At 36.5% G+C, this 12,987-nt stretch overlaps 1 protein-coding gene across 4 annotated transcripts in view; it reads right to left on the reverse strand.

Moving 5' to 3' along the window:
• OPHN1 (oligophrenin 1) overlaps positions 1 to 12,987 on the reverse strand; it is a 555,959-nt gene that overhangs the window by 287,950 nt on the left and 255,022 nt on the right. For all 4 annotated transcript variants that reach the window (XM_041741146.1, XM_041741144.1, XM_041741142.1 and 1 more), the window contains exon 5: positions 11,721 to 11,792. In XM_041741146.1, the coding sequence (XP_041597080.1) occupies positions 11,721 to 11,792 (72 nt within the window). The remainder of the gene's footprint in view (positions 1 to 11,720; positions 11,793 to 12,987) is intronic.

Raw genomic sequence — 12,987 nt, forward strand, 5'->3', positions numbered from 1 at the left:
AGACAATAAAAGAAATAAATAATAAAATAAAATAAAATAAAATAAAATAAGTAAAGTAAAGTAAAGTAAAAAGTAAAGTAAAATAAAATAAAATACAAAATTAATAATAAAATAAAATGAAATAAAATAAAATGTATTCAAATTATTAAGGAAGAAGTAAACATGTCAGTATTTGCTGATGATATGATACTATATATATAGAAATCCCTTAGGGGATCCCTGGGTGGCGCAGCGGTTCGGCACCTGCCTTTGGCCCAGGGCACGATCCTGGAGACCCGGGATCGGATCCCACACCGGGCTCCCGGTGCATGGAGCCTGCTTCTCCCTCTGCCTATGTCTCTGCCTCTCTCTCTCTCTCTCTCTGTGACTATCATAAATAAATTTAAAAAAAAAGAAATCCCTTAGGAATCCACAAAAAATTACTAAAACTAATTAATGAATTCTGTAAAGTTGCAGGATACAAAATCAATGTACAGAAGTCTGTTGCATTCGTAGACACTAATAATAAAGCAGCAGAAAGTAAAATTAAGAAAACTTAACAATCGAAGTAAAAATGAGCTATACTCTGAAAACTCTAAAACACTGATGAAACACAAAGAAATGGAAAGACATTCCGTGTTCACAGAGGGTAAAAGAATAAATATTGTTAAAATGTCTCTACTACCCAAAACAATCTACAGATTTAATCACAATACTAACACTGGGTGGCTCAGTCAGTTAAGTGTCTGACTCTGTTTTGGCTCAGGTCATGATCTCAGGGTCAAGAGATCAAGGCCTGCATTGGGTCTCTATGCTCAGTGAGGAGTCTGCTTTTTCCATTCTCTCTCTGCCCATTCCCCTACTTGTGTGCTTTTGTTCTCTCACTCTATTGAATGAATAAATCATTAAAAAATACCAATAGCATTTTTCACAGAAGTAGAGAGAACAATCCTAAAATTTGTATGTAACCACAAAAGATCCCAAACAGCCAAAGCAACAGCCAAACAGAAAACAGCCAACAGCCAAACAAAAAACAAAAGTAGGATTATTACAATTCTAGACTTCAAGTTATATTACAAAGCTGCAGCAATTAAAACATGGTACTGGGCAGTCGTGGTGACTCAGCAGTTTAGCGCTGCCTTCAGCCCAGCATGTGATCCTGGAGACCAGGGATCGAGTCCCACGTCAGGCTCCCTGCATGGAGCCTGCTTCTCCCTCTGCCTGTGTCTCTGCCTCTCTCTGTCTCTGTGTCTCTTGTGAATAAATAAATAAAATCTTTAAAAAAAACATTATGGTACTGGCATAAAAATAGACACATAGGTCAAATGAACAGAAGAGAAAACCCAGACATATACCCACAATTATATGGTCAATTAACCATCAACAAAAGAGGAATGGATATAAAATGGGAAAAATGCAGTTTCTTCAAGAAATGGGGCTGGGAAAACTGAACAGCAATATGCAAAAGAATGAAACTGGACCATTTTCTTTCACCATATATAAAAATAAACTCAAATGGATTAAAAACCTAAATTTGAGACCTAACACCATAAAAATCCTAGAAGAAACCACAGGCGGTAATTTTTCTGACATCAGCCATATCAATATTTTCTAGTTATTTCTCATAAGGCAAGAGAAATAAAAGCAAAGATAAACTATTGGGACTACATCAAAAATAAAAAGATTCTGCACAGCGAAAGAAATGGTCAACAAAATTAAAAGGCAACCTACTGAATGCTAGAAGATATTTGCAAATGACATATCCAATAAAGGGCTAGTATCCAAAATAGATAAAGAACTTATATACCTCAGCACCCAAAAACCAAATAATCCAATTTAAAAATCAGGCACAAAACATAAACATTTCTGCAGAGAAGACTTCATGATGGCCAACAGACTTATGAAAAGATATTCAACATCTTTCATCATCAAGGAAATGTGAATCAAAACCACAATGAGATATCTCCTCACACCTGTCAAAATGGCTAAAATCGACAACACAAGAAACAACAGGTGTTGGCAAGGATGCAGAGAAAGGGGAACCCTCTTGCACTATTAATGAAATTGCAAAGGGGTAGAGCCACTGTAGAAAACAGCACAGCAATTCCTCAAAAAGTTAAAAATAGAACTATCCTATAATCCAGCAATTGCACTACCAGGTATTTACCCAAAGAATACAAAAATACTAATTCAAAGGGATACATACACCCCAATGTTTATAGTACCATTATCTACAATAGCCAAATTATGGAAAGAGCCCAAGTGTCTGTCGAGTGATGAATGAATAAAGAAGGTGTAGTGTTCTCACACACACACACACACACACACACACACACACACACACACACACACAGAGGAATATTATTTAGCCATAAAGAGGAATGGAATCTTTCTATTTGTGAAAACATGGATGGAACTAGAGTATAATGGTAAGTGAAATAAGTCAGTCAGAGAAAGACAAATACCATATGATTTCATTCACTCATATGTGGGATATAGGAAACGAAATAAGCAAATGGAAAAAGAGATAGAGAGAAAGCAAGAAACAGACTCTTATTTATACAGAACTAATAGATGGTTACCAGAAGGGAGGGGGCAATATAGTAAATAAGTGATGGGAATTAAGGAGCGTACTTGTCATGATGAGCACTGGGTGACCTATGGAATTGTTGAGTCACTATATTTTACACCAGAAACTAATACAACTCTATATATTCTAGTATACTAGAATTAAAATATAAAACTTAACAAAAAATTGTAACATATAATCTGAAAAATACTCTGCACAATTCTCAATAAATATTCACAAACTGAACACACTTGTGTAATCAGCACTCATATAAAAAGGCAAAATATTGTCAACACCTTTAAACGCACCATTGTGCCTGATTTTATCACTGATATCCCCACTCTTGGGTAACCAGTATTCTGACCTCTAACACCATCACTTATTTTTGCTGGTTTTTGAACTTCATACAAATATGTACATATAGCAGGTAATCTTTTGTGATCAGCTTTTCCCTCCTTGATCTTATATTTGTCAGATTCATCCATGTTGTATACAACAGGTCTGGTTCATTCATTCTGCTTACTATAAAATATTGTGAGTTTGTCACAATGTATTTACCCATTAGATTGTCAGTAGGCATTATTAATCTATATTTATAAATTTTTTCATAGCAACCCCACAAAACTGGGTTCAGAGCACATGAAATGCAAAGAGTACAATTTCTGGAGTTACAAATATCTGATTGAAGTTTGCTTCTGTCAATGACTTTCTGTCCTTGGACAAGTAATTTGGCCATTATGGGTCTTGGTTTCCTCATCTGTAGGGTGTGGATAATAACGCTTAACTGAAAGAACAGAGCAAGTACCTATTATGTGGTGATTATTATTATGAAGCATGTAAAATATTTGATTTTGGCTTTAAAATTATTTATGTATTACTGTCACACAGGTTAGCACTTTTTTTAAAACACAGCTTAGCTCTTGAGCATGTTGAATACTTGACTCATTCTGCTAATACATTATGGGGCCACTGAGACTAAACAAGGGATAAGGGGACCTCACATTCAAACTGTTTGTAGCTTTTGAAGGTTATTTGCTCCTGCTTCCATCCTCTCTGTCCCAGGGTATACAGTCATATTTGGAATCCAGGCCAGACTAATACACTCAGCCTCACATACTCTAACTATGAGGTTGCATTTTATTCCATCTTCTTTATTTTTTCAACATCCTTTACCTCCAGAACAAGCCCTTTTCCTAAAGTTCTTTCTATGATCTCTGTTCATGGAGAAGAAACAACAAGACTGTCAACCTCATACATCTGTTGGGTAAGGACACGCTATATCATAGCTGTACACAAGCTCCAAGTCTCCAAAAAGGGGGTTAAATGCAGATTCAGATGTCTTAGGCAATTTGGCCCTTATTCTCACCAGAGAATACACAAAGGCTCAATTCAGTGACTGTTCTTTGGCAAGAGCATCCTTGAAAAAGAACTGAAAACATAATACTGTGGGCAATTCTGACAAGACCCAAAAAATATGAATCAAAGGGTACAAATACTTTCTCTATCATGTGTCTATGGGGGATGACTAAGTCTTTATTCTGCCATCTCCGATGGACAGTCCAGCATTCTACAATGCAGTATGAAAGACCCATTATGAACAGAACTGGACTGAGTTTTGTTCATCCTTCCTTGAACTTGGTGCAGGGGATTGGGGGGAAGTTGAATGGTGGTGAGAAGGGGAATAGTGGGAGGAAGGGTTCTGCTAGTCAATTGATAGCTAAAATACAGACATGGGAAAATACTCACAAAATTTGCATGTGCAGGGACTTTTGAGAGGTGAGAGGAATAGAAGGAATTAACCAAACAGGATTCTAGAGTAGGTAGACTAAAAAAAAAACTCTAAAACTAGTAGATAAGAAGTTAGGAGAAAGAGATAAAGAAGATCATCCTCAATCTATCCTAGCCACCAGAAATTAGTACTTTATTAATTTCTTAATATAAGAAATGTGAAAATTCATAGACTCAGAGCCAAGAAACTTGAGTTCAAATCCTGGATTTCTCACTTGCATTTGCCACTATAAAATGAGCTTAATAATAACCAGCAACAAGATTTAATTAAGGTTCCAAACTAGAATTATAATGTTACCAACAGGAGTTGAGAGTTTAAAAGTAGTAAAGGAAGACAGAAGTGTTAATATCTCCATCTTACAAAACCACAGTCAAAAGATGAGGGAGTAAGAAATAGGGGTTAAGTATATTATTTAGAGTAACAGAGGTAAGCAACAGAAGAATTAAAAGGATGTTATAGTTATCAAAAATTAGAAGTGTTAGAATAGACAGGCTTTAACAGGATGTCTAGAGGCCTGTAAAGTGGAAGCCATGGCTCATTAACAGGAATGTTATAGACCTGTCCCGGCAGTACTCCAAAAACAAACCCACAGGAAGCCAGATCAAAGCAGACAGGGCCTAGACAAAGAAGGCCAGAGACACTGACCAAGTAAGGGAGAAAAGGCCTGAAATCCTGCTCCCAAAGAAATCCTCCCCACAAATAATAAATATTCTACCCCTTAGTTAATAACTGTCAATAAAAGATAAAGACCCAAACGCTAGGTGCAGTTCTTACTCAAGCTCACCAGCTCTCAGATATCAAGAGTATACTATCAACTTAATAACTTTTCCACTTGTACCACTCAACCACAGTGTCTGGTCCATTCTTGAATTCTTTCTTGTGATAAAACTAAGAGCCTCTGGAAACAACACAGAGATAGATGGGTTGGGAGGAGGCCTTAGGGTCTGGGGATCTCCCCAGTCTGCCTGCAACAGAAGAAGAGGGAAAGAGAGAGGTGTGAGCAATAATCTCCTCTATTTATAGTGAGACAAAACAAATAATTTCTCAAGCAGATAATGCAATAGCAATATAAGCATATTTTTAAGGTATGTATGTATGTATGTATGTATGTATGTATTTATGAGAAAGAGAGAGAGATACCAAGAGAGAGTACGAATGGGAAGGAGACGAAGAAGCAGGCTTCCCACCGACCAGGGAGCCTGACCTAGAGTTCTGGGATCATGACCCCAGCTGAAGGCAGATGATTGAATAACTAAGCCACCCAGGCAGCCCAAAAGCATATATTTTTAAAATATGAAAATAACCACCAAAAGAATACAAATGGTTAAAATTGTATAACTTTGAGGAGTAGGGAAAGAATGAAGACTATTGAGTTTTTAATAGATCTTATTATATTATTTTATTTTAAATTATTGTGCATGTGTGTTGTATGTAAGTTCAATTTTCACAGTGGAAAAAAATACTTTTTTCTCAAAATTTAAGGGTTGTAAAACAGGATTAGTTTGATTATATTGGAAATTACACACTAAAATTTGAAGAAAACACATCCATCTAATTAAGTATCCTAACTGTCATACTGAGATTAGAAGACATATCCTATTTAATTGGAAAAGGGAGACCAATCAAGTTTTAGCATAAAGAGGTAGTTTGCAAACTTTTTAGCCAAGAGAATCCTATTCTCAAAAAAAATATTGCCCCAAAAGTTCTCTATATAAAACAGATCCAAGAGAAACTGCTGTATCAGCAGTTTCACCTGGGGGTTGAAAATCTTCTGATGGAGATGATACCTGTGTATCATCTAGGGGTCTCCCCAGTAGGTAGGGAGTTAGGAGCCATACCAGCAGAGTTTCCCCTGGGGAAAAAAATCCTCTGATGGAGATGATACCTGTGAAATCATCTGGCCCATGATTCTATGTTTGGGAAGCCAACCATCGAGGCATTTAGAAGCTATTGTATAGCAAAAGCTAGTGCCCAAGGCATCACAGAATGGCTAATCAAATAGAGAAACTGTTGTCTTTGTGAAATGTCTCAGTTATAAAATGGTGTTTTGAGATTCTGATTATTGAAAAAGCCTGTCCACTAGAATTCAATCAGCCAAGTTGAACTGACAACAGTGTTCACTGGCCTGCAAATGGACTTTGCAAACAGAGTAATTTGCACTACCCAACAAAATCCCTAACCAATAGTTCGAAATCTATTACAAGAGCCACAGATGAAGAGTATCATTTGATTTATTACATATCATTTCCCTCCATGCATGCCCTATCACCTTTCCACAGATTTCACATAAAACATTATTTCAGGAGGTAGTATCATCAGCATCATTTCAAGAGGTTAATCCTCTTTGAACAATAATATGAGTTTATTCCAAATATGTCCCATCTTAGTTCCCAGCACTCTCTATTATTTGCCCCCTCCTTTTTTTCGTAGACTTTATATGACAAAAAGGCATCTCCCACATGCTGCAGAGCCAGAGACACAAATCTGGAGATCTAGTGACATGAAACCTCTACATATACCAGTAGTTATGTGGGAAACATTCATTGCACCTATCTTTCTTTTCCTGCCTCACTCATTAACTTCTCTTCTTGTGATTTTTTAATCAGAGTAAGATCATCACGAACTGGACAATTTCATGGAGTCTTCTATTCTTCCTATTTTGCTGCCAATAACAATGATAATGGTGAGGGGGATGGGGATGAGGAGGATGATAAGAACAACAGAAAATACTAACATGTATTACATGCCAGGTGCTATTCAAATAATTTTATATAAGTTAACTAATTTAATTAATTCTATATCTACATGTATATGAACTTTCTTCAAATGCTGCCTTACTGTTGATTTTTAATCCAGAGAATTCATGAAGTGGTAGAAGCTCCCTACCAAAAGTAATTACTTGGAACTAAATATGAGGCCTGAAACTAAAAACCTCCTAGAAGTCAACATAGGCAGTAACCTCTTTGACATCATCCATAGCAACATTTTTCTCCATGTGTCACCTTGGGCAAGGGAAACAAAAGCAAAGTTAAACTATTGGGACTATATCAAAATAAACTTTTGCACAGCAAAGGAAACTATCAACAAAATGAAAAGGCAACCAACTGAATGGGAGAAGATATGTACAAAGGGTATATCTGATAAGGAGTTAGTATTCAAAATATATGCAGAACTTGTACAACTCAATATCAACAAACAAATATCCAATTAAAAAATGGACAGAGGACCTGAGGAGATATTTTTCCAAAGAAGACATAAAGACGGCCAATAGTCACATCAAAAGATGCTCAACATCACTTAGCATCAGGGACATACAAATAAAAACCATGATGAGATACCACTTCACACTTGTCAGATGGTTAAAATCAGCAAGACAAGAAACAACAGGTGTTGGCAAGGATGCAGAGAAAGAAAGGGGAACTCTCTTGCACTGTTGCTGGGAATGCAGGCTAGTATAGCCACTGTGTAAAACAGTATGGAGGTTCATCAAAAATCAAAAATAGAAATACCATATGATCCAGGTATCTCACTGCTGGGTGTTTACCCAAAGGAAAAAGCACTAATTCAAGAAGATATATGCACCACTATGTTTACAGTAGCATTATTAATAATAGCCAAGATATGAAAGCAACCCAACTGTTCTTTGCTAAATGAATGGGTAAATAAGATATGATACATGTTACTTAGCAATAAGAAAGAATGAGATCTTGCCATTTGTGACACCATGGATGGACATAGAGAGTATTATGCTAAGTGCAATAAGTCAGTCAAAGACAATATCATACAATTTCACTTATATGTGCAATCTAAAAAACAAAACAGGGACACCTGGGTGGCTCACTGGCTGAGCATATGCCTTCAGCTCAGGGCGTGATCCCGGGGTTCTGGGATTGAGTTCTGCATCGGGCTCCCTGCAAGGAGCCTGCTTATCCCTCTGATTATGTCTCTGCCTCTCTCTGTGTGTTTCTCATGAATAAATAAAATCTTTAAAAAAAAACCCAGAAAACAAAAACAAAACAAAACAAAAAAAAGAGCAAATGATCAAAGAAACCAAGCAACCAACCAAAAAAGAGACTTAAATACAGAGAACAAACTATTATTGGTTGCCAGCGGGGAGCTGGGTAGGGGGATGGGTAAAATGGATAAAAGAAATCCAGGAGTATAAATTTCTAGTTATTAAATAAATATTTCAACTGTAATTACTTTGTCTAGTTCGGTGCTACCAAATAGAAATTTAATGCAAGCCATATCTATAATTTTTACCTTTCTAGTAATCATATTAAGAAAAGGAAAAAGAAACAGGTGAAATTAGTTTTAATATATTTTATTTCATCCAGTATATACGAAACAGTACCATTTCAACATGTGATCAACATAAAATATTAATGAGATATTTTACATTTTTTCACACTATCTTCAAAATCTAGCACATATTTTACATTTATAGCACAGTAAATTCTGACTACTCAATTTCTACTACTGAATAGGTACACATTTAATTGCCCTTAGAATCTCACACAGAATAATTATTTGTCCATTGCTTTCTCAGTTTCCATGAGAAAACTGAGGCCCAGAGAGAAGTGTTATCTGTCATAAAGTGAAATTAGCCTCATACTTACAATCAAGAGAAATGAATTAAAATCCAAGCTCTGTCACTTCCTGGTTGAATGACTTTAGACACTACACCTCAATGAACCTTAGTGTCGTCATCTGTAAAAATGGGGTAAGTTCTACTATACAAGCTTCAAATGAGAACATACATCTATATTTGTAAGGGCCTAGTAAAGCATATACCACTACCAGGTAAGTCACAGAGACAACTAGCAGCAGTGCTGGGCTTATTAGTCTGGTCCCAACCAAAAGATAAAATCCACTATATAGAATTATTAAACAAGCTTATTAAACTAAAAAAAATTAACTATAATACATAAGGAAACTCTTTACAGTACCCTGAGGCTGAGGGAAGGCACCCAAGGAAGGGCAAATTTGGAAGGGGCTCCAAACTCATTGGAAAAGGTATAATTTAAGCAGAGAAGTTAGCGTAAATTGGTTTGGCATGGTGGCCTAGAGTCACTAGGTAAGCAGGAGGAAATTCTTCAAAGTGCAGGTGGTGAGCAATTAACAACCAGTGGAGTAGGAATACAGAGAGAATGGGAACATTTTAGGTTGCTTATAAGCCTTGCAGGATTAAGCTGCCTCAGTAGGAAACTTCTAGGGAGCAAGCAGGCTGTATGGGGGCTAGCAGAGGAAACAGGGAGCAGCAGCTCTGTTATAAACCTTCAGTAAGCAGGTAGGATAGGTGCAGGGCCTACAGAGTGGAGCTGGGGGACAGCATGATTGGGGAGGCCTTCAGGGAAAGACGTAAATCGGGAGACCTGCAGATAAGTTATCACCAAGCCAGGGAGAGGCTTCAAAGGCACTGAGAGTCCATGTATTCTGGATGTGTGGCTGGGTCAGAGCCCCAACATATAGCTCACTCCCTCTCTATTGACCTCCACTTTGTAGTAGTTGGAAACTTTAGGAGAGACCCTTCTCTCTACAACATCCCTCCAGTACCCTTTATACTGAGAAGTTTAACAGATTCACATTGGAAAGAAGAGATACCTAAATGAATTCTGTCCATTTTCATAGAACAAGTATTGAGAAGTGCATGAACTGAGATGTAATAATTTGAAAACACATAGGGGTAGACCAGAAGCTGTATTTTCTCATCCTTAGTTCACTGCTCTTTCCATTACCCTAAATTTTACTACTAAGATAATTCTAGATAGTTTCTTGAAAACAGCACTCACACTAAGAGTTGGTCACTCTCCTTTTAGGTGTGCAAGTTAACCCTACTTGTAAAGAAGCAGTAAAAAGGAATACTGATAGGAATATAGAAATGTAACCTTTCTGTATCTCAGTTTCTTAACTTAGCTAATGGGTATTACACATCCCACCTTATAAGTTTGCTGTAGGAATTAAGGAAGACAACATACATAAAATCCTCAGCACAGGCCTGGGACATAGGGAATATACAGTAGAAATTTGTTTCCTTTCCTTCAGATGACATAAGGTCAACCACTGCAGCATATTCTTACATTCCTTTTTACTAATCTCATCCAGGGGTGAAAGTAGACTAAGTGTGATGATTTTCATATTATCTGTCATTCTTCATAATATTTATTCATTGTTACATAACGACTGTCATCTAACTTAACTACTTTCATAACACATTTGTGATTTTAAAGGTTCTTCTCTCCTTCAATTATATAATTTCACAATTAAGTACTTATGTTAACGAGATTCCAGATATACCAAGTGGAATCCAGAATTGCTGTGCTATCTAGATAAGTTATTTAACCTGAATGTCAGTCACTCAAATAATGCGCAAGTCAGACTGACTGATGATATCCAGCAGCGATATCACATTCACTAGTCTCTTCTTTCCTCTCTGAACTTGCTATCTTTAATCCAAAATTCTTGTCACAACATTCCAGATAATAACCAGATGGTATGTTCTTAGTCCTTTTTAGGTTCAGATGCTTGGTCAAGATGCTACATTTAGTTCTTGAAGACCATCTAGGTTACATGTTCATACATATTGGAATTCACAAAATAGGTATATACCTAGCTGAAAATAATAAATTTGACAATTTTTCATACCTCCTTATGAGACAATGGGAAATCAGATCCATGGGTGGTCAAGCTGGAAATAATCTGAGATTATCTGGCACAGTGCTGTCCAGTAGAAATTTCTACAATGATGGAAATGTTCTATGTCTGTGCAATCCAACACAGTAACTACTAATGACATGTGGGTACCAAGCACTTGAAATCTAACTAGTATGAATGAGGAATTGCATTGTTAATTTTATTTTATTTATACAGCTATGGGCTACCATATTGGACAGCAAATATCTACATAGTATGGCTTAATGGAAAGAATGTGGGACTTGAAGCTAAAAAAAAAAAACCCTAAAGTCTAAATCCTGACTATTGTCAATTTAACTTTGGTCAGGTTTTTTATCTTTCCCAAACCTCAGCTGCCTCATTGTAAGATGTAGGTAATATCAGAACCTTACACAATTCTTGTGATTAGAGAATGAATGTAAAGCAAGTAGCCTAGTGTTTAGCAAGAATATAATAAGCCCTTTAAATAATGCCTATTATTATCAAGCTCCTCATTTTCCAGATGGAGAAAGTGAAGCTCCAAAAAGAGAAGAGACTTATCCACAGTTGCACGGCTAGTTGGAAACACAGCTAGGAGCCAATTGCAGATTTTCTTACTTTTTAAAATGAATTTTCTTATATATATGAACCCTCCTCACCCCTGAAGAGTGAAGAGTGGTAGCCCAAACTACTCAACTGCTATTAAAAAATATGTAGTTGGAGAAAATGTACCTTGGTGAAGCCTATTTGCTCCTTCCGAAAATTTTCCAGGGGTTTAATCAGCAAATCACTAGCATTGTGCACCTAGAAAAAAAAGAAAGAACACACAAAACACCTTTCAGATTAGAAAGGATCAGATTCAAGTTTCCTTGTTACTAAGGCATTACCCTGTAATATATCAACCTGCAAAATGTAAATTGATTTGCGTTGTTTTTTTCATTGTTGTTACTGTCTTTTTTTCCCATATTGGTCTCTTAAGATCAAATGTTTTGAGAGGAAATGAGAGAAGGAACATTAGGGGCATTTCTTTGTAACTTACTGGTAGTCTGATCTGAGTTTTTAAATGATAAATATCTATACTTATGTCCAGAAACAGATACAGGGGGCTGAAGTATATGTGGAAAAGAAAAAAAGAATGGAAAATGCATGAAAATACCAATTGCATCAAGTGCAAACCATTTTATGGGAGGCAAATGAGTTAGCAGTAATGGCATCAGGATAAATTCCAGGATAAATTGTGTCCAGTCCTGCCAGGGTGTGTCATAAAATCAGAACATTTTCTTCAGAACTTAGAGTATATTGCAGCATCACAGAGAACACTGAATCAAGTCTTCAAATTACCTACATTTCCTCTGAAGCTGATAAAAACAGCCTGCCCAAGAATGAAAAATATTGACATTGTTATGGTTCTAGATATATAAAAACACTATTTACAAACTTGACCCCTTGATCAGAAATATATAAAGCTTGTGTTCATATAAACCTCTTGAAAGATTACACCTGTCCAAAGCAATAAGTGGGGTTTGTTTTCTTCAGTGGTGTGAATCAGCTGTATAGTAATGGAAGAACTAAGAGAATACATCTAAAGGGCTAGATTTTCAGAACTGTTGCATTAATTTTGATATAAGACAGGGAAATAAAGAACTGCCTTCCTTGTCAAATGAGACATAAAGTGTCAGTATGACAAGATAGATCTTCATAACAAAAGTAGAAAAAAGAGTAGAAAGCCAGTTTTGACAAGTCCTGTATTCTCCAGATTAAGAATCAGTTTTTAAACTACCACGGCAAGTTGGGGCATTAGTACATATTTTTTATCTGTGTCCTGCAGGCAATTTGGGTCTCCTGTTTTGTGTCCAGACATGATCCAGAGTAAAACTAAATGACCAAACTCTTATCCAACCAAAACTATCCTATCAGGGTCCTAAATGAGAAGAACATGCATCCCAGAATACTTTATCCAGCAAGGCTCTCATTCAAAATGGAAGGAGAGATAAAGAGC

The sequence above is a fragment of the Vulpes lagopus genome, chromosome X (genome assembly GCF_018345385.1).
Source record: "Vulpes lagopus strain Blue_001 chromosome X, ASM1834538v1, whole genome shotgun sequence".
In the NCBI taxonomy this organism is placed as follows: Eukaryota; Metazoa; Chordata; class Mammalia; order Carnivora; family Canidae; genus Vulpes; species Vulpes lagopus.